Source organism: Hibiscus syriacus, unplaced genomic scaffold, assembly GCF_006381635.1.
Source record: "Hibiscus syriacus cultivar Baekdansim isolate YM2019G1 unplaced genomic scaffold, ASM638163v2 tig00111105_pilon, whole genome shotgun sequence".
In the NCBI taxonomy this organism is placed as follows: Eukaryota; Viridiplantae; Streptophyta; class Magnoliopsida; order Malvales; family Malvaceae; genus Hibiscus; species Hibiscus syriacus.
This window is the reverse complement of record NW_024062987.1, coordinates 712,046-733,988: the sequence shown is the minus strand read 5'-3', so window position 1 is coordinate 733,988 and position 21,943 is coordinate 712,046. Positions and strand designations below refer to the sequence as shown.

The 21,943-nt window shown below is 33.5% G+C and overlaps 2 protein-coding genes across 2 annotated transcripts; one reads left to right on the top strand and one right to left on the bottom strand.

The window, feature by feature from the left end:
- Positions 1 to 456: 456 nt before the first annotated feature.
- Positions 457 to 4,589, bottom strand: LOC120153923 (nucleobase-ascorbate transporter 1-like). The gene is made up of 14 exons (XM_039165783.1): positions 4,514 to 4,589; positions 3,436 to 3,533; positions 2,982 to 3,158; positions 2,605 to 2,705; positions 2,438 to 2,513; positions 2,279 to 2,338; positions 1,995 to 2,182; positions 1,817 to 1,913; positions 1,651 to 1,737; positions 1,363 to 1,421; positions 1,182 to 1,273; positions 986 to 1,063; positions 740 to 900; positions 457 to 669 (listed from the first exon to the last, which is right to left on the bottom strand). The coding sequence occupies exons 1-14, from the start codon at positions 4,587 to 4,589 to the stop codon at positions 457 to 459; spliced, it is 1,563 nt and encodes a 520-aa protein (XP_039021714.1).
- Positions 4,590 to 17,839: 13,250 nt separating this feature from the next.
- On the top strand, positions 17,840 to 20,453 carry LOC120153950 (endoglucanase 11-like). The gene is made up of 5 exons (XM_039165810.1): positions 17,840 to 18,131; positions 18,236 to 18,447; positions 18,522 to 18,723; positions 18,825 to 19,079; positions 19,650 to 20,453. The coding sequence occupies exons 1-5, from the start codon at positions 17,853 to 17,855 to the stop codon at positions 20,301 to 20,303; spliced, it is 1,602 nt and encodes a 533-aa protein (XP_039021741.1). The 5' UTR covers positions 17,840 to 17,852; the 3' UTR covers positions 20,304 to 20,453.
- Positions 20,454 to 21,943: the final 1,490 nt, after the last annotated feature.

Sequence of the window (21,943 nt, the reverse complement as noted above, 5' to 3'; positions counted from 1 at the left end):
CTGTTTATAGTTCATGTTGAATTTTTTAAATAACTCTTTTTTATTTTTAATCTTTTAATATATATATATATATATATATATATATATATATATATATATATAATTTTCTACATATTTTAAATTTTTATAATAATTATCAGTTGAAATTATAAATGTGCTGCTTTAAAATTATAATTAAGCTGGCATCTAAAAATTATTAAGATATAAAAAATAAGAAACAAAAAGGGCAATAATGAATCAATTTTTAATTATAATTACGATAAGAAAAAAAATTACAAGTATCTTCTACTACCCATTAATGATCATATTCATCATTGTTTTGAATATTAATAGACCTAATGAAAAAACTGATTAAGCGGAAAAAAAAATAATCCAAAATTCGGATTAGAACAGCTGAAGATATGTGCAATTGGCAAGCCATGAACGTGGAATGACAGCCCCCACAAAGGTTATTGTTTATGTAGGTGGAAAAAACCTGTTGAGATTGAAAGGCAAAGTGTAGAATTCCTCATTCCGATTATCTCCTCTGAATGTTCTGAACCTCACCCACCACGGCATCCCTCGATCTTTCTTCGATTTCTCCACCTCTATCGTATTGTCCAGGAACACCGCCACCATCAGTCCCACGGTCGCCGGCGACGAGAATACCGTGTTCATGAATGCATTGAACTGCAAAATCACGTGCACTCGCTTCAATATTTGGTTAACAATATCAATGTGGCAATTTTAGAAGGCTTACCCATCCAGCATTTGTGTGAACGAGGCCCCGGTGCGACGGATTCCAATACTCATTGAAGAATTGTGGGATGGAAATCCCCAGGAAGAGTGATAGCCCTGTTATTATTAGGTTTCTCATGCAATTCATGTTTGTGAATTGCAGGAAGGACAATCCTACTGAACCTGTAATCAACCAAGCAACATTTTTTTCATCTAGGTTCTAAGAACATGAGAGAAAAATAGAGCTTCGGGTTCGGATTATTCGTACCGACAAGACCGAAAAGTACACAATACAGTGCTGCAAAGATTGGGAATGGTATGGATGCAAACACCGCACCAAATTTTCCTGCAAAATACATTGACACACTCGAATATAATAGTTATGATCATCCAAATATATGAAAAATTTAGAAAAGAATATTGAGCATATGACATGTATGGATGTCTCAAGTAAGATGAAGTACCCAAGATAGAGAAAAACATCATGAAGGCAGCAGATATCTGAACCACTCTGCGACTTCCAACACGGCTTAGTCCGAGGAGTCCAACATTTTCCCTGAAGCATATAACCATGATATCTATCAACAATATGGAGAAGAATACAACACAAGCAGCATGCAGCTGGTCTGAAAGTATGTATCTTACACTGAAACTGTAGAACCGGTGACCGTTCCGAATAGACCATCAAGCATGATACCAATCCCCTGCAAAGATTATGAAAACCAACCAGCTCAAAAGAAATATTCATTCAATAGACTGCCAACGTGGTGCTAGTCCTCATAGTAAGGCAAAGGCTCGAAAAATGAGGGCTTAGGTTCAAGGTCTATAATGTCCGAGTTTGATCTTAGCTTGGTTTGATTTGTTACCTGTTTGATCAAAGAAAGGAAAGAGTACAAAAAGAAAACTAGTACTAGTAATGTTAAACCATTCCACCTGCCAGCCAATCCCACGGCTTAACACGTAAGCTGGAGGCGGAGTTGCAATAGCCAATCGAGATGCCGCCTTGTAAGCTCCAGTCGACTATATCATCATAGGTAACATTAAGAAGTAATTTCATCAATCCAGAATTATTCACAGTTTGAACTTTAAGTGGATGTACCTCAACCATAGACACGAGTACCGCAGACATCATAGCAAAGGAATGACCAGCTGAAAATGTAGGGGGTCCCCATTGAAGAGGGTAAGGGAACTTGAACCTGAAGCATTGAACATGAATGTCTGAACCAGTGAAAACAGAACACAAATAATGAGAAACCGAAGTTTATGTTCTGATATACCATGGAGCAGTCGATATGAGATTTGCTTGGTCAGTACGGCAACTAAGTTGAGTAGCAATCGGCTTGTCATGATAAGCCCCGCTGGCAGTCAGTATAAGGGAATAGATCCAAACTATTGCAACACAGATTAATACAGGAAACCTTTCGAAAATAGGGATATCTCTTAATGGCCTCACGTGCTTTAGATACTGCCAATTCCCATAAGCCGTAACATATGAAAAATTAAAATTAAATCATGAAATAAAGGGAGAGCAAAAAGAAGAAGAATGATACTATTCACTTACTTGCGACACTCCAATCACCAACAACAGCATTGGCAGCCCAATTTCAACACAATTTCCCAGCTGAAACAATTTGTAAAGAGAAGTTTCAAGCTTCAGGGTAAACTTAATGAATTTTCCACGTATTAAGGAAAAAAGTCTGTTCTATAGCGCAATACCAACCAAAGGAAATCCTCTCTGAAACAACCCCAAGCCTACCAATGCGACCACCGGTGCCATACCAAGAGGGCTGAAAAATCTGCATGGAAAACCATAAAGAACGGTGAAGAATCATATAATCCAACACCAGAGGGATAACAACTTCACATTTTCATATGCTAACGAAGTACCGTGAAAAGAGACCCCAAACTTGGCTGTATCCGAGGATAATTTGTATGCTTGAGGCTACAATAAGAGCTCCTTGAGTCGCCCGCATAGTTTGTATAAATCTCTGCAAACCAATCACATGGGAAGATCTCTTTCAAATTACCCCTACCAAATGAGAAGTTCAATTTCTGAGAAGAATCGAATTGAAAGAGTCGAGTGGGATATCAAAGCTAGCTCTTCTTTTGATACCCTGAGTTTAAATATATTAGATTCATTAAAAGTGTTTGCAATAAGTGGGTTCGAAGTTATGAAAAGGGTGAGAGTTCTGTCTTGTCACCTATATCTGAATGGTTTGTATGTGACTAAAAGTAGAGAAACGGGTGGTGAACAAGCAACTTACTTCATGTCGGTTGCTAATCCGTTGCAATGATGAGTCGTTTATTATATAGGCTATCGGGATAACATAAGAATAAGAGCCTCCAACAATTGCTGGCAGCCTTGTTCCAAAAAGCGCTTGGAGAAGTGTGTTAATGGCGGCTACAAAGAGCAAAGTCTGTATCACCAATGCTTTGTCCCTCTGGTTATGAGCCAAAATATGGATTAAAAAACAGTATAAATGTTTAGAAGAACAATAATTGCATGATATATCATGTCAAATATGCCTCCTAGGGAGTTAAGGATCTCAACTCCTTAATCAATGGTTTATTGACCTCAGAAATAATACTACTTGGGAACTGATAAACTTGGCTCAAAGTTACCAGCATAGTTCCATTGGCCTGCCTACAACTCATGATATAAACCAAGCATGCATTAAGACGAAAACAAACAAACAAAGTTGAGAATAACAAGCTTACATCGCTTCCACCCATTGCCGGAACAAGCAACGAAGGGATCATTACACTCGTACCCAACATCAGGATGTAGTTCTGAAATGCTAATAGGATGGTTTCAGCTGCAAGAAAAAGCATTTTTTTTCAGAAGCATGAGCAAGATATTTACGAATATACATGACACCTACATGCTAGGCTTTGCCAAAATCAAGGCTTGTTTATAACGGGCATTGATCAAATCTCTTAATGCTTGAAGGAAACAAATTAGACTCTTTTCAACTTATCTGACTCCAAATCTAATTGCTATCGGAGAGAAATGCCGATAGTCAAAGCCTCTTCAATAGGCAAAAACCATCATCACCCTCAGCCTATACAAAACATCATATCCTGATACAGATTGCTATAAGAAATACACAATGGCATTATCTCTTCCAACACGGAACCGATCATCTGAGTAAATATATATCAATAGAAGGTAATCATATATACAAGCATTCCGGTTTTTATATGCTTGGAGATCAATAGCTGTGTTACAAAACAAATAGTCATTGCTGTCATACTAAAGCCATGACCCCTAACATTTTCTAATGAATTTCCATGTTGACTAAAATCATACAAAGCAAATGATACCCAGCATTTGCATTCTTCGTGTATGACCAATATTGTACAGGCAAGCAAGGTTCAGTTAGATAAAAGGGAAATCACGAAAATGCCATTCAGCAAAGTCCCAACATCCAGAAAAACTATGAGCACCAAGGAATTTTCTGTTTGTTACCCGGGAAAATATCAGAAAGGACCAAAATATAAAGAAACTTCATGAGAAGAAAAAAAAATCAGCATTTGTTTAACTTTACAGCAAGAAAATAACTCCCTAGGCCATAGTGTCTCCTATTACATTGCAAAGTTACTGACTTTAATTTTACTGACTCTAAAAGAACCCTTTTTGCTGTTAGTCATAACGATGATCCACCACATCTCTTTCTTCTTGCACCATCCAGTGTAATAATAAGCTCAGAAAGTTTAAAGACGTTACCCATAAGAGAACAATTTATTTCTCATCTACGGCTTTATTTGTTTTAGTTTACAAAAGATAATAACGTACCCCAAGAAGGGTTAGAGTCTATGCAGTACTCAAGGTCTTGAAGCTGGTCCATAGGAGGATGGGCTATTTCTGCCATTGTTGTTAAGCTTTGGGAAAGAGAGGAAACACAGTTAAACCCACAACAGCTAGAAGAAGAAGAAGGGAAACTGAGAGAAAGTAAAGTACAGATAAAAAGTGAAGAAAAGTAAGCTTCCAAGGAAACAATAAAGAAAAATACCCAAAAAAAAAAGAGAGAATAATATGCCAATGAGCAAAGGAAAAGGCAAAGACAGAGAAGCAATGGCCTCTCAGTGAATCCCTCCTACACTTTTCTCCTTGTTTCTCTATCCTGTACTTTCCTCCCTGCTCCAGAAGCTTAATTTTTTTAATGTTTTTTTTCTCTCTCGCTTTAATAAGAGGTGATTTTGTTTCATTTATTTACCAGTTTTTTTCCCCCTGGAGGACTGAATGAATGAAACAAATTGAACAGAAACCCCAGCTTTAAATGGAAATCTTAGACATTGTCGTTTGCGTGTCTTGTGTTGTTCCATTATTCTATCTTATTAGCCCACTTTCCAAGTAAAATCTTCCCTATTATTCCTTCACTATACTCATTAAAAGGAAGCTACTTTGCTTCTTGGAAAGCATTTTTTTATTTAATATTTTCTCTCAATTAATTTAACAAATCATAAAAATCTTATCTCAATTCCTTTTAAAATTTAAAACTGAGGATGCGAGCAGATAACCATTTTTTAAGAAGATAACATCATTAATATGTTCTAACAATAAATATCAACATAAATTTAAATAGAATTTACATGGTAAAATTTAAATTAATATAAATTTAAAAATTATGTTACTTCCAGAAACAATAGAAAATTATTATTGATAAACCATTAGTAAAAAAAATCATTCTACCAATGATATTCTGATAATATTAAATATCATATTATTTATTTTTTATATTTTTAAATATATTTTAAAATACATTAATATTATATGAATACTACTTACAAAAATTATTATCATTTCATTAATATATTGGAGAATCTATGTGAAAGGAGGGCGGTCCACACCCTTTCTGTATTGAGAATCAAATATGGCCCCCTCTTTTCTATCTTCTTGGACTACCATCCTCACGAAAAATAAAATAACATAGAAATTAGTATTTCTAATATGTTTTTATTTATTTATCGTATGATAAAAATATTTATTAAGTCTTGTTCATTAATCACATATTTAATTTGAGAAAAATCTTACACGCGTTACAAAGTTATTTGATGTAGTCCGTTTCCAACATATTCGATTGTTGGTAGCTCGGTCATGAAGCGGATCAAGCAGGATAGTGAGTGGCAATCGCCATGTCTTTCGGGAGGCCAATCTAGTCGTTGCTAGTTTTTATTCAAAGACTGTCGATCAATTGATAATGAATTATTTAAAGTTATAACTTATCCATAGTTGACTTCGTAATTCAATTGCCTTAAATGCAATTCACCCTAACAAAAAGATAAATTAAAAATTTATCAGTATTTTTTCAATAATATTAGATGATTATGAAATAATATTTATTTAATTTTTTAATCTTTCATAATGCATATATATATTGTATATTATACGTAAATGTTTGAATTTTTTTAAAAATAATATTTTTTACCATCAAAATGTATTTTAAGTAGGAAAAGAGGATGAATAAAAAGTAGTATTTGAGGGTAATAGTAGTGGTAGGTTGACATTACTGTGAAATGAAGTATGAGAGTAAATGTTCTGACCTGAACAAACTCTTACTATTCTGTATTTACACTTTAATACCCCATTAAATGTTGGATGTAGACCTTTTCCTTTTTTGTTTTATTTTGTATTGCTTTTTTAAGGCATTTGTGGAAATAAAAAAGACAGAAAAGAAACAATACATAAGCAGCTGCAGAGCTACATAGTGAGAGGTCAGCTTTAGGATTAATCTACACGAGGGTGTTTGGATTAAAGAATACGAGATTATTAGATAATAGAATCTATATTTTCATGTTTAGTTGGTAAAAAATATTGTTTTCGGTAATATTTAATTATTAATAGTAGATTTTTTTGAGTATATTATCGGAAATGTCATTACCTCTCTTTTCTTAAGTATTGTTAGATTATCGGCGTTTTGGATTAAAATACGCTTAATTTTTTTTCTTTTAAAAATATTCTTCTTCTGTCATTGAATAATAAAAATTTTACGAATTTTAAATTATAAATTTATCCTTAAACTATTTTAGATTTTAAAAAAAATCTATAATTAAAATTTTATATAAAGTTTAGGGGTTAAAATAAAATTTTACTCTTTCATTAAATATTTTTATATTTTCAATTTTGTAAAAAATATTTATAAACTTTATGAATTTAAATTTTTTAAAGAAAATATATAAATATTTTTCAACTTGTTAAAAAACAAATATATAATAAGGACAATTTGGTCAAATATACATTTCAATAATATTTTATTCTTTTAACCAAACACGGTAATCTTACATTCCTGCTAAACTAACCAAACACAAAATACAACATTCCCAGTAATCATATTCTCTGGTAATCTTACAATCCCACTGGTAAACTCACATTCCGTGAACCAAACGCAACCTAAAAAAAAGGGACGAATATGGCATATTAATATAATTTGACCTTCAAGATTATATTTGTATTGAAAACCCATAAACACGAAAATTGATGTATATAATTAATAATTACTCTTAAATAAATAAGAATGTTATACTTTTAATAAAACATCTAAATTTAATTTTAAAATAATAGTATTAATAGATAAAAAAAATTGGTATAATAAAAGTTTAGGTTAAGGGTGGCTCTGTCAGTCTAGGGTCAGAGCATACCTAAGACTTAATTGGGATTTACATAGAAATTTACAGATTGTCCACCAAGAGTAACGGTGATAAGATCCGAACATGATCTTATAAACTTAAATTCATAAATTTCAACCGCTTGTTCGTTGGCTAAGAATTATTTCATTAATATAATGAATTATCATTTTATATGAAATAAAATACAATTTTTAGTCTCAAACTGCAGTCATATTTAAAAGGAAAAGGGGGAACAAGAATGGAATTTGGAATAACTTAGGTTGGCTTCCAAACGCCACCGTCCATCAGATCGCTTTCGGTAGTCGTTGATGCATCCGATTATTTATTTATATAAGCTACGAAACCCTGTGCTGCCCATCTCAATGGTGAGCTAACCGATATAGCAAGTCATTTCGTATTCTATAACAAGTTACTGATTTCACATGGCCATACACTCCTTTCCTACTACTATTTAAATGTAAAGTAAAATAATAAATAAAGCTTTGCTCACCTCAGCTAGCATCAAACCAAAGAATCACTAAAAAAGTCGGGGTTTAGTTGAATGCATCAGATGCAGAATTGGGACTAAAACAACTATGATATCGAACAAAAGATGCTGAATTACGCAAGATATCGTGCGGCTATGCAAGTTGATGATTTGCAGGTCCAACAAGGAGCAAGCTCACAATAGCAACGGATTAAAACCTTTTACACGTAACATGGATTAGCCACGTGGATGACACTGTGATAAAAATAAAAAACTGTAATTATTTACACGCACAAAACGTGTCTTCCTAGGTAAAACTTGATCACTTTATGACACTCGCCTCTTATAGGGTGTTCAAATTTTCGAACTAATTCGGTTAACTGATCGAATCGAATTAGTTCGATTAATTCGGTCGGCCACCGAATTAGTTCGAACGATTAACGGTTAATAAAATTTTTAGAATTCAGTTAACGGTTAATTTGGTTCGAAATCGGTTAATTAATCGAATTGACCGAAATTAAAAATTAAATATTAAATATATTATATATAACATATGGGTTTAGTCCAAACCATTTAAAACTCAATTAATAATTTAAGATTCAATAACTTTTAAACCTAAATCAATATTAATTAATTTAAAAAAATTATATAAAATTTTTATTTTATAATTATATATTATTTAAATTAATTGTAAACTGTTTTTTTGAATTAAAAAATATTAAATATATTATATATAACATATGGGCTAAGCCCAAACTATTTAAAACCCAATTAATAATTTAAGATCCAATAACTTTTAAACTTAAATTAATATTAATTAATTAAAATTTTATATAAAATTTTTATTTTATAATTACATATTATTTAAATTAATTATAAACTATTTTTTTGAGTTAAAAAATATTTAATTTTTATATAAATTCGAAATTCTAAAAAAATTCGGTTAATTCGAAAATTAACCGAATTAATCGAACTTTATTCGGTTCGGTTAATATTTTCAAAAAAAAGTTCGGTTCGATTAACGGTTAAAAAAAATCGATTAATTCAGTTAATGGTAATTCGATCGGTTCGACCATCGAATTAACCGAATGAACGCCCTAGCCTATGAGGGAAAAGTCATTGGACGTCATTCCTGTATGCCAAATGATACAAGTGTCATGCTGGAAAAGGCGTATTTGCAGTAACAGAATGACGGAACAATGGTAGATATCATAATAAGTTTGCAAAGCAAAGATCGGAAAAACAACTGAAAACAGGACAGGAGCATGCAACAAATCCGGGGAAGGGTGAAAAGGACCTGAGGTAACAGACTTGATAACAGTACAGCAGGACTAGAGAAGAAGTATAAAGAATTCCACGAGTCGAGAAGAAAAGCAAAAATCCGAAGGACATGATTTTGTTGGCGGCTATGCAGCGCAGGACATCAAAAGCAATGGAACAAGGAAATAATACGTTAGAGAAGGTTGTGTCAAATCACTTCTGTACCTTCCGTAATGCATCCGGCGAAAAATGTCAAAAGACGTTGCAAATAAGACTAATGCTGCTGTGAGGTTCGCACTCAAGTGCAGCGGATCTTTAGTCTGCCCCCTTAACCACTCGGGCAAACTAGGTAGGGATGTTCATTCGGTTAAAATGGTGGCCGACCTAACTGAATTAACCATTATCGAATTAACTGAATTTTTTTTTCTTTAATCATTAACCGAACCGAATTTTTTTATGAAAAAATTAACCGAACCGAACAAATTTCGGTTAATTCGGTTAATTTTCGAATTAACCGAAATTTTTTAAAATTTTTGAATTTAATATTTTTTAATTAAAAAATAGTTTACAATATCTAATTAATTTGATTCAAACATTATATTAAAATAAGATATTTGTATCTATCAATTTAGTTCAAAAATATAACCAACAATATTGCACTTCTACCAAATAAATCAGAACAAAGTGCATAATGTAGAACTGGAAGCATAATTCAGTATAAAAACCAAGCATAATTCAGTATACAAACAGTTTACACTTTAAGTGTTGGTGCATGAAGAAGGTTGTGCTAACTACTAAGTTGTTTACTGATGCTGCCATACCAACCAAGATGTTCTCTATCAAGTGCAGAATAATTCATATCTTAAGAGAACATATTACCTGCACAGTGCACAATATAAAAATAAAGAAATGCAAAATTCAGTTTGAACTATCAAAAACAATAAAAACAATCCAAGGTATAAACATCAAAATATATCTATTAAGTATCAACCAATGCTAAAATTATAAGTGCTAAGCTAACTCAATCTAATGTAATACAATCTTATTTCAGGTTGATGAAGCTCTTATTAAAATGAATGTAAGGGAAGAAATTACCACAAAAAAACAGTATTCAAAATACTCCTTTTGCACCAACTGAATCCTCCCAAAAAATTTCCATTTGCATTATCTCTACAAGAAAAAGATATTATTTTAAATCTAAAAATACAGTATAAAAAACATATATATAAATTAAAAAATACATTGCAATAATGCAATTTACAATTAATGCATACCCTTCAACTCATATAGTCATACTCACAGTGCTGCAGTGCAGAATCCTATGAGCTCATGAATTGAGGGTAGGTTGTAATGCATTCCAAGATAAATCTAAAAGTTAAAATGATTAAATCAATTAATGTTGTGTCAATTCTCCTCAAAGTAAATTCACTTATTAAATTAAAATTAATTAATAAAGAATCAACATACCATTATCAATCTTGTCAAGCTCTTGAATTTGTTCTTCAAACTTCTTGATCTCCTCTTCGATTGATGACTTTTTAATATAGTCTTGAGTACACACAAGAGCTTGTACCATTTTAGGAGTTAAAGAACTCCTAAATTGATCAAGCACACGTCCACCGGTACTAAATGCAGACTCTGAAGCGACAGTAGAAAGCGGTATAGCTAATACATCTTTGGCCATATTTGACAGAACTGGAAATCTAGGGCTATTGACTTTCCACCATGACAAGATATCAAATTCATCATCATAATTCTCAACAGCCTCCCCTAGATATTTATCTAATTCAGATGTTTGATCCTCACCACTAATTTCAATCACACGCCTTTTATACAAATCTTTCATGCGTCTTTTCACTTTTTGTTGCGGTTCAGAAATTCTCACATTTAAATGGTTTCCATCACTAGAGACTCGAGGCTTATACTCATCATACAATTCATTCAAAGTCTCTTTCAGCTTTTGCATCACTTCAAAACTTTTTTCTGAATCATACATCTCACTAAGTGCAAATTCAAGATAACTTAATTTCTGCCTAGGATCTAAAACACAGCCAACAAAAACAAGCATATTCATCTTCTCAATATCACCCCAATATTTCTCAAATTTTTCTTTCATCCTCATGGCCATAACACTAAATTCAACATCAACACTTAATTAAACATCCCTTAAAAGTATGCAAATTTCAATAAGTTCATCAAAAAAATTGTTAGATGTGACATATGAAGTACCTGAAACTCGCAAAGTGACTTCATAAAAATGTTCCAAGAAATAAATCCCTCAAGTTTCTAACACAAGTCCAATAATTTACAGTTGGCCAGCCCTCTCCTAACTCAAGTTCAGCCCTAAAATTTATATCTTGCTCCTCAAATCTCTCAAAAGCTCTCTCAAATTTTTCAGCAGTGTCTAACATTAAATATATAGAGTTCCACCTAGTACAAACATCAAGACATAACATTTTTTGCTCTCAATTTTTTCCATCTCAACACACTCCATGAACTTTTCAATCTAGCTGGAGATTGTCTCACATATTTCACAGCCCCCTAACACGTGCAACAGATTTGTTCATTTCCTTTAAACCTTCAACAACAATCAAATTCACAATATGTGCAATACATCTTATATGAGATATTTACCATTTGCAATGCAACCCCTCGAGGACTAAATCTCTTTCTTAAATACCAATAACATCATTCGAAGTTGCATTGTCAACGGTGACAGTGAACAACTTATCAATCCCCCAATCTAATAAGCATTTTTCAATCATCAGCCCAATTACATCTCCTTTATGACTAGAAATTGGATAAAAACTTATGATTTTCTTATTCAATTTCCAATCGTTATCAATAAAGTGCACAGTGAGACACATATAATTAACTCTTTGCATAGAGGTCCACGTATCAGTAGTTAAACAAGCTCTAGAACATGAACTTCTTAAATATTGTTTCAGCTTAGTCCTTTCATCCAAGTACAACTGATAAATATCTCTAGTTATAGTCAATCTTGAAGGAATACGAAACTTGGGGCATGCTACAGACATAAATTTTCTAAATCCTTCACTCTCAACAAACTTGAAAGGCAATTCATCAGTCACAATCATTTGGGCTAAAACCTTTCTAGTTGTTTCTTGATCAATTTCCAAGTTGTGAGATGTCCTATTCCTCGAATATCCTTACTAGGTAACACTAAATTGCTTTGATTAGTGTCAATGTTGTTAGGGTTTTTCTTACATTGTTTCATGTGATATATTAATGACCCAGTTCCATTTTTTTCCCCATCACAACAAAATTCTTTCTCACAATGATTGCATCTACCCTTGCCTTTACCCTCACTATTTAAAAACTTAGTAAAGTGAGTCCATACTTCTGACCTTAAAGGAATAGCTTTCCGTTTACTTGCAGTCCCTCTTGTGTTGTTGATTTGACTTGAAGCTTCAGTCGTTGAATTTGTAGAATTTGATAAAGGGGGTGAAACACTTCCCTTAGCAGATGCTGCCATATTTGATATCTACAGCAAAATATGAGAAGTAAAAAAAAAGTAATAAATAATCACATTAAGATAACATAACTCAAAATAAATCAGGAAGCATAACTAAATACCATTTTTTTATTACAAAAGAATACATTTCACGAATGACTATTTAAAGACTGACACCAAAAATATCAAGTAGAATATTTACACTGGAGTGATAAATAAACCAAATACAGGGAAAAAGGATAAAAGCAAATGGTTCCCTACTTGTTCATTATAATTATCGCTTCACCCTCAAAATTTTCAATTTGCATAAAAAATATTTAGTTTTGTCATTGTTTTAATTGTTAGACAACTGGACTTCAATTTTCAAATTCTGTGGTGGCCCGCTTTTTACTTTTCCAAAGGAACTTAAATACCATTTAATTACTAAAGCTCATTCTCATTTGGATTTTAAAGAAGTTGGGTAAATATGCAATTGGAAAGAAAGTTGAAATTCACCAGGCCTCTGACAATTTATTGCTAATATTTGGCTTTCTCTTTACTACTGAAAAAACCACAAGTCAAGATGTAAATTGGTGGCCTATGGCTTTCTAGATTTTTTGCACATGTTCACTTATGAATTCGAGCTCTAGAATTAGAAAGAAAAAAAGGATTCGTGTAGTAGTTACACAGGCACAACCATCATTTCCTCTGTAAGCAAGGTTTTATTTTTCCTTTTATATCAAATTTTAAGAGAAGCAAATACATAGATATTGTGACCAAGATACCTTAAAAACCCAGAACAAGAAGGTCACCAAACAGAACCAAAACATGGAACCGAAACAGTAAACAAATAAAAGAAAAGAGAAAAATCCCAAACACAAAAACGATATCAAATCACAAACCCTAAATCAAACAAGTGATTAAAATTTTTAGGGGAGATGTAAACTAATCAAAGAGAAAATCTAGAAATTTTAAGTTAGAAAACTAACCTGAATCGAGATTAGAGAGATAGAGAGAGAAAGAATGAGGGTTTGATGAAAGGCGAAAGCTCGGGTGGGGGTGAGGAACTGAGAATCGTGAGATGATAATGAGATTGGCAAGAGTTTACATTTAGTTTTAGGTTATTTTATTTTATTTAGTTTTAAAATTTAAATGGGTTTTAAAATTTAAATGGGCAGTGGGCTGTTGTATGAGTATGATGGGCTGTGGCCTGGGCTAAGTTATATATATATTATATGTATTTAATTCGGTTAATTTGGTTAATTAACCGAATTCGAACATAATTAACCGTTAACCAAATTCTAAAAATTTTCTTAACCGTTAACCGACCGAACTAATTCGGTGGCCGACCGAATTAACCGAACTAATTCGGTTCGGTCGGTTAACCGAATTAGTTCGAAAATTTGAACACCCCTAAAACTAGGTGATATTAATAATGTTATCAAAATCATTTATAGATCCCTACGAATGAAGTCTCAAACAAACGAATCACCTGTAGTGGAAGACGACTATCGGATAGAGTAAAATCGTAATTGATAATTTAAAAAAATAAAAATGAAGATAAAAAAGACACAAAATTTACATGGAAAACCCTTGAATAATATAAGGTAAAACCACGGGCAACAGTAGAAGAATTTCACTATAAGAAAATAGTAATTACAACTTCTCTCAATCGACCAAGGAGAAAACAATGATAATTCTCTCTTGATAAAAAGGAGAAAACAACTCTCAAGAAACTCTCTAAATTTTCTCTTGATAAAAAGGAGAAAACAACTCTCAAGAAACTCTCTAAATTCTCTCTAGTATTGGAAGAAAGCTAGAATGCTTTGGGATCATCTCACCAAATTATACGAGGCCACATCGCTGCACAATAAAATTTTCCTTAAGAGAAAATTGTACACTCTCCGTATACCAGAATCTACTTCTGTGACGGAGCACTTAAATACACTGAACACTTTATTTTCTCAGCTTACATCCTTAAGTTGTAAAATAGAAGAACAAGAACGTGTTGAACTTCTACTTCAAAGTCTACCTGATTCGTATGATCAACTCATCATCAACTTGACAAACAGTAATATCACCAGTCTAGTCTTCGATGACGTTGCAGCTGCTGTTCTACAAGAATAAAATTGGCGCAAGAACAAGGAAGACATACAAGTAAATCTGCAACAAGTAGAAGCGTTGACAACGATGAGAGGAAGATCAACAGAACGTGGCCAAAGCAGTAGCCACAAACATGATAGATCAAAGTCGAGAAACAAGAAGAATTTAAAGTACTACATCACCTGAGCTGCCAATATATAAGAAAGATGATAAAATCAATAGAAACTTTATGCAAAAACATCCCATGCCAAAAATAAGGCAGGTAACTGAAAACATGAAATGTAAGATATAGACACTCAATTCAGGGGGTGTTTCATATTTGGTGCGTTCCCATCATTTTTTTTGCAATGTAATTGCCAAGAAGCTAACATTATAGTGTCTGGTATATAAGAAAAAATATTCATTAAAATATTAAAAAAATAAATTTATGCATATGATTCATTAAACATTATATTAAAAAATCGGATGAAATTACTCTTATCAAATAAAATGAATATTCTATTAATTTGAATACTTTTAGTGATATTTATTATTAATATACATTGAAATATACACTTTCTCAGAATTTTGTGACCTGTTAAATAAAACTTGAAGAAACAAATTCTAATATTTCAATGCACTTTAAGACTAAGCACTACTCCACATGTTTGTTGTGGCCAAAATTTGTATAGTCTAAAAATGGTTAATATAAATAGATTCAAATTATAATCTTAGGGGGTAGTATGACACACTAATCAAGTTATAGTCTTAGGGAGTAGAACATAGTTTTTCAACCAGTGCAATTATCAGTGAGAACTTTCATGAGAAAGTAAATTATAGACCATAAGAAAGTATATTGCGTCATTAAAGGTATTCATGAATTAGATAAATACCAAAATTAGATAGTGAAGACTTTACATATCCAATTATTTTTATTGGATTAAATAATTTTAATGTACTATTAAAATATACGGTAAAGAACGCAAATGGTCCCCGATTATAGGGTATTATTTTATTAAGTCGCTCGACTACTAAAAGTTATATAGTGTTGCTTTGTGGAGTCCATCGACTATTAAAAGTTACAAAATGGTTACTCGACTACTCATTATGTTTCAAACCGTCATTTTTCTTTAAAAAATTGGTTGTTGTTTAAGCTAGATGTTAACATGATGATTGTGATATGATAATCGTTTGAGATTTTGAAATCAAGTTTTATTATATTACAATTAACAAGTTAAAGTTAAACACAAAATATCTTCAGTTTTTAAAGGAAAATGACATATTTAGAATAAAATGAATAATTGGGTGACCATTTTATAATTTTAATAGTCTATGGAGTCAACAAAACAACACTTCATAGTTGAATAATTATTTTTATAACTTTTAATAGTCGAAAGATTGAACAATACCCTTAATCGAGTGGCTATTTGGGTTCTTTACCCTAAAATATAATAATGTTATCCAAGGAATTTATGATGTAATGATATAAAATATTATTTTGATTTAGATTGATATTAGTATGAATCAAACGATTTCAACGGTTAAAGAATTTGTTATTATTTGTTGAGGTCCTCAGTTTGAGCACTATATGTACAAAGATAATAACATTCAATATTAAATGATTAAAAGTATTAAAAAATATTATTTTGTATTCATTGTAGATTTATAAAAAAATTAATATTAATATATTTTATAAATAAAGTTAAATAAGTTAAGTTGTTTTTTAGTTTTTATCGAGATAATTATAATCATATGATATGAAGAAACACGATGATTGTGTCGGGGCCAAAAGCATGACAATTACTATTTTTTTCAATTAATTTGTGATGATATACGATTTTGAAAATTGCACATGATTATAATAATTCGGCTTTGGGAATAAAATATTGCTGCCATTTAAAATCTCCCTCTCTCGATTAATTTAAATCAAATACTACATAAGCGAGAATGATTATATCGGGTTGTTTTATTCGCAAATATTATATTCAAACTGTTAACTTTAATTAAGAGATCTAGTATCTTATCTCACATAATTTTTAACGTTATGTTTATTTAGATTAACGTTACAAGAATAAACTTGTTTGGCTGGGTGGCCAAATTATTTATTTTTATTATTTTATATAAATTTTTTAAATTTATTAGGTTTTTATTATTATTTTGAAGTACTCTTATTCTCTCCTTTAAATAAAATTAAAATGTAAAAAATAAAAATCAGCGTTAAAAAACATATTTTAAAAGTTGCAACCATAACGAAGCTATTTTAAGTACCCAGGCAGGTGGGTAGCCCATAACAAACGCCTTTTCTGTTTGAACTCTTCTTTGGATTCCACACCCAAAAAAAAAAACTGAAAACAAAAATAATAATTTGAAACTTTGAAATTTCTTTAATTTTTCAAATGGACACAACAACGACTGAATTCATTTATGTATGGTGGCCACAAAAGAAAAAGACAAGGGGGCAGCGAAGCTTCCATAACCTCAAAACTCCGTCGGCAGTCACTGAATCCTCCTCTCCGGCTCTCCCCCAACACCAAAATTCTTTCATCACTAACAGCAGCAGTCCCCTTCATAAATGAACTCTGCCCCCCATCTCCTCCTCACACACATGAATTCATTTTCTGAAACCATTGAACAATCGTAACAAATCACTCTTCACTTGATAAATTCCCTACTTATTTCGTCCACACGTGGCCATGAAATACTTCACATTACTATTCTTTATCTTACTATTTTAATGGCTCAAATAAATATAAAATCCAAAACATTAATTCTATTAGAATCGTTCCGTAAAATAATAATACTAGAAATTATAGGTCCGGACACATTATCTACAAGAATATTAGAGCACTCATTATTAAATAATTCAATGCTTCGGATGCGATACTAACTTATAATCTCTTAAAATTAATAAAAAATAATAGGAATCTGTCATAAATGTATATATAACACGGTTCATGGGCAATCGGGCTTTGGTCATTTTATTGGTTAAAGCCATGGCTACGGTTAGAGATACATGGGGAGGTCAAAAGCTAAGAACCCCAAATTTCCACCAAATCTCACTTCGAGGACGACTTTCTCTCATTTTCCATTTTTCCAACAGTAGTCCACTGCGGTTGACTGCTCCACAAAAAAAAGGCAATAAATCAATCTTTTGATTGTGAACAGCCCACGCACCGAGTCACTCAGTTTCACCCATATTATAAAATGGCACATTTCAAGGAAAAAAAGCGAAAGGTTGTGCTGCTGATGTATTTACCCTCCACCCCTAAAGAGAAAGGGACAATGGAGAAGCATAGGATGCTAATCCATAATCATCAACAAATACCCAGATTTGCTCGCCATTGTTGCCTTATTCTCTTCTCTCTTCTCTTCATTTCCTCCGCAACAGCTCAACCGTTTGATTACGCCGATGCATTATCAAAGAGCCTCCTCTACTTTGAATCCCAAAGATCCGGCCGCCTACCCTACAACCAACGCGTCTCTTGGCGAGACCATTCTGGCCTCACCGACGGCTTGGAACAAGGAGTATGGATGTCCCCCCGACCAGAATTCCCTAATTTCATTGAAATGTGTAAAAAAAACAAATGGTTTGCCTAACTTGAAAAGGTTTTTTGTGTTTACTGTCATAGGTGGACTTAGTTGGAGGATACTACGATGCTGGCGATCATGTCAAATTCGGACTCCCGATGGCTTTCACGGTGACGATGCTGTCGTGGGGTGTCATCGAATTCCGAGATCAGATCGTCAATGGCGGCGAACTAGAGCATGCTTTGGAGGCCATTAAATGGGGGACGGATTACTTCATTAAGGCACACGCCAGCCCAAATGTTCTATGGGCGGAGGTAGTTACATTTCGCCAAACATTTAATTAAGTTTCATAATTATATAATATCAAACACATTTTGTTGGCATTAGGGTGGGTGATGGGGACACCGACCATTATTGTTGGCAACGACCGGAGGACATGACCACCTCACGCCGAGCCTACAAGATCGACGAGAACAACCCAGGGTCGGATCTTGCAGGCGAGACAGCAGCGGCAATGGCGGCGGCCTCCATCGTGTTCAAGAAAACAAACCCGCATTACTCTCACTTGCTCTTGCACCATGCCCAAGAGGTAAGTATTTAAAGGAAAAACAAGGTCATGTATTAGCTTATAAACTAACAGTACCATATGATGATTGAGACTAGAGGCGGCGAATTTTTATTTTGTTGTAGTTGTTTGAGTTTGGGGACAAGTATAGAGGGAAATACGATGGGAGTGTAGGGGTGGTGAAGAGCTACTATGCGTCGGTGAGTGGGTTCATGGATGAGTTGTTGTGGGCAGCTTTGTGGCTGTACGAAGCCACCGACAAAGAGGATTACTTCAAGTATGTAATTAACAAGGCTCATTGTTTTGGTGGGATTGGTTGGGCCATATCTGAGTTCAGCTGGGATGTTAAGTACGCTGGCCTTCAAGTTTTGGCATCAAAGGTGAAATTCTCTCCCCACTTCTACTTTCCTTCCTTTTTAGGCTAAAACTAAAACAAGCCCCTAAACTTTACTCTTCTTTTGCTTCAGGTCCCTAAACTATTTTTTGGTCAAAACAAGTCTTTAATTATAATATGTAACCACTTTGAGTGCTCAAATTATTTTTTGGTCAAAATAAGTCCTTAAATTATGTTTTTTTTCTTTAAGCCCCTAATTTTTTTATAGAATGGGAAAAAATGAGGGGAATGTAAGAGTTGAGAAATATTTATCAATCTGTTGCTGTTATCACAGTTGAAAGTGAGATTGTCGGTTTAATAAGTCGGATTTGGATGAGCAACGTCGATGGTGGTGTGGTCAATTGTATGTCCACTCGTTAAATGTTTGGATTTTCCTTTCATTCTTATAGGAGACAAATCTTTAAAAAAATCTAAAGGATCCTATGTAGCTTTTCTGTTCTCTACCAAAGTCTCGAATTCAAATTTAGTTTAAATGATTCATTTCAACGAGTCTGATTCGAACAACATCTACAACCTTATTCTTTATAATGAACTTTTAAATGTTTATTTTGCGCAGTTGCTGTTGAAAGCAAAACTACAGCACGAGGCTCACGTTCTTAAGCAGTACCGATCCAAAGCCGAGTACTACCTATGCTCATGTCTCAACAAAAACAATGCCAGCAACGACAACATCGAACGTACCCCAGGAGGTCTTTTATACGTCCGGCAGTGGAACAACATGCAATACGTGTCGACGGCGGTGTTCCTTCTCACTGTCTATTCCGACTTCCTCCACGACTCGAACGAACACCTCCGATGCCCTTCCAGGCCGGTGGACCGTGAAGAGATCCTCAGTTTTGCGAAATCTCAAGTAGACTACATACTAGGGTCAAACCCTATGAACATGAGTTATTTAGTGGGTTATGGTTCCAAGTACCCCACAAGGGTGCACCACAGAGGGGCCTCCATAGTATCATACAGAGAAAATAAAGGGTTCATCGGGTGCACCCAAGGGTATGACAATTGGTATGGTCGGGGTGAGCCGAATCCGAATGTGCTGGTCGGGGCATTGGTCGGAGGACCAGATTGCCAAGATAATTTCATGGACCAAAGAGATAATTATATGCAGACGGAGGCCTGCACATATAACACAGCGCCGTTAGTTGGGGTTTTTGCAAGATTGCTGCAGCTGGAGGAAAGCCACGATCAAGAACGGGTTGCCTCCTTTTAGAAACAATATATGTATTGGGGTTGATGAGTATCGTGAAATACTTTGATTTGTGGCTGAAGTAAAGGAGTTGAAGCCACTTGCATTACTTTTACCTTCATTTTTGTTGAATGTTTATAATAGTGAAAATATACATATGCGTTTTGTATTGTTGTTGCAGGTCTCCTATTTACCAAAATGAGCACAGTGATTGAACCTTATTTTGACAGTGATGCTGCAGTGGAGATCATCCTACGAGTATCGACCCTAAAATTCAAACCACCGTTTATTTCATACGTATTAAATAATCTCATAATTGATAATTATAAGACCCAAACTATAATTTCGCTCGCCTTATTGTAAGGGACAAATATGACAAAGATTCATTCAATCCTTAATTTCGATTCCTCTTTTTTTTTTTATATATTGGTCCTTAAAGCTTTTTAAAAATTTAAAAGCAAACTTGGGATATATCACTTGACGACTTTTTCTAATAATAGACATTTAAAAAGATAATGGGTAAAATATTAAAACTTATTTTTAACTCAAAAAAATTATAAAAGGGTAAATGAGGCCCCTATACTTCCAAAAAAACCAATATGACCCTTGACATTTTTTGCACTCAATGTGACCATTGACAAACGATTTCCGTCGTTAACCGTTGCGATCCTGATGTGACATTTCACGATATTAATGTGACGATTCATAGTGGCTAGTAACGTGACTGATGGACTAAATTGATTTTTTTAAGTTCGAGGATTGATTTTTTTTACCCCAAAAGTTTAGGCGCTTATTTTATTTTTAAAAAAAATTAAATTTAAAATATAAAAATATTCAAAAACTTAAATATAATAATACCAAAAATAAAAATTAAATTATTCAAAAATAAAAAATATAGCACAAATTTTATTTTATATATTTACATATAATTATCTTAAATTCTAAATGTATTTTTAAATTCTATTTCACTAAATATTTATAACAATGAATTAAAAAAATATAATTATTATAAAAAATAATTTTTCTGACCGTGAAAACGCCAGCTTTATTTAAACCAAAACAAAACAAAAACAAACAAACCCCAACAATTGTAACCGCACTGACTAGAAACTAAACAAAACGCACTAAAGAGAAAAGGCAAATGCTGGCCTTTTCGTCTTCGTACTCTCCAGATTTCTGTCGAATGGCCATAAGCGAAAAGAGAAAGAAAAAAAGAATCGACCTTAAGAACTCCCCAAACACAGAGCAGCTAGGGGGATCCAACCATCGTCGTCCTTCAGAAGCTTGCCGCTCAACCATTCGAGGTGCCTCTTCAATCCAGAAGCTATTCTCGCCATTTAAGCCATCCGCAGCAGCTAACCGATGGGCCACCTGATTACCGGCACGAGGAGTATGACGAAAGCTACACCGACGAAAAGCCAACGCCCGCTGTCGTGCCTCCCAAATCAGCGCACTGATCTCCGATCTGTCCTGGGTAGGCGAGGAGAGCTTTGAAACCACTGTTCGTGAGTCCCCTTCAATCTCTACATCATCGAAACGCAAATCCATGACAAAAATTATCGCAAGCATGGCAGCATATGCCTCGGCCATGAAAGCGGAGGTAAACCTCGGCACCCTTATGCGACAAGCTCTCATTATATGACCTAATTCATTTCTTACAAGCA

Excerpts from the sequence above, each read along its gene's own strand:
- LOC120153923 (XM_039165783.1), bottom strand. The coding sequence starts at position 4,589 with ATGGCAGAAATAGCCCATCCTCCTATGGACCAGCTTCAAGACCTTGAG. Across the intron at positions 1,422-1,650 it reads GCCGTGGGATTGGCTGGCAG|GGGATTGGTATCATGCTTGA; the intron begins GTGGAATGGTTT and ends TAATCTTTGCAG. Across the intron at positions 670-739 it reads TTCACACAAATGCTGGATGG|TTCAATGCATTCATGAACAC; the intron begins GTAAGCCTTCTA and ends GTGATTTTGCAG.
- LOC120153950 (XM_039165810.1), top strand. The coding sequence starts at position 17,853 with ATGTATTTACCCTCCACCCCTAAAGAGAAAGGGACAATGGAGAAGCAT. Across the intron at positions 18,724-18,824 it reads TCTTGCACCATGCCCAAGAG|TTGTTTGAGTTTGGGGACAA; the intron begins GTAAGTATTTAA and ends ATTTTGTTGTAG. Across the intron at positions 19,080-19,649 it reads TTCAAGTTTTGGCATCAAAG|TTGCTGTTGAAAGCAAAACT; the intron begins GTGAAATTCTCT and ends TATTTTGCGCAG.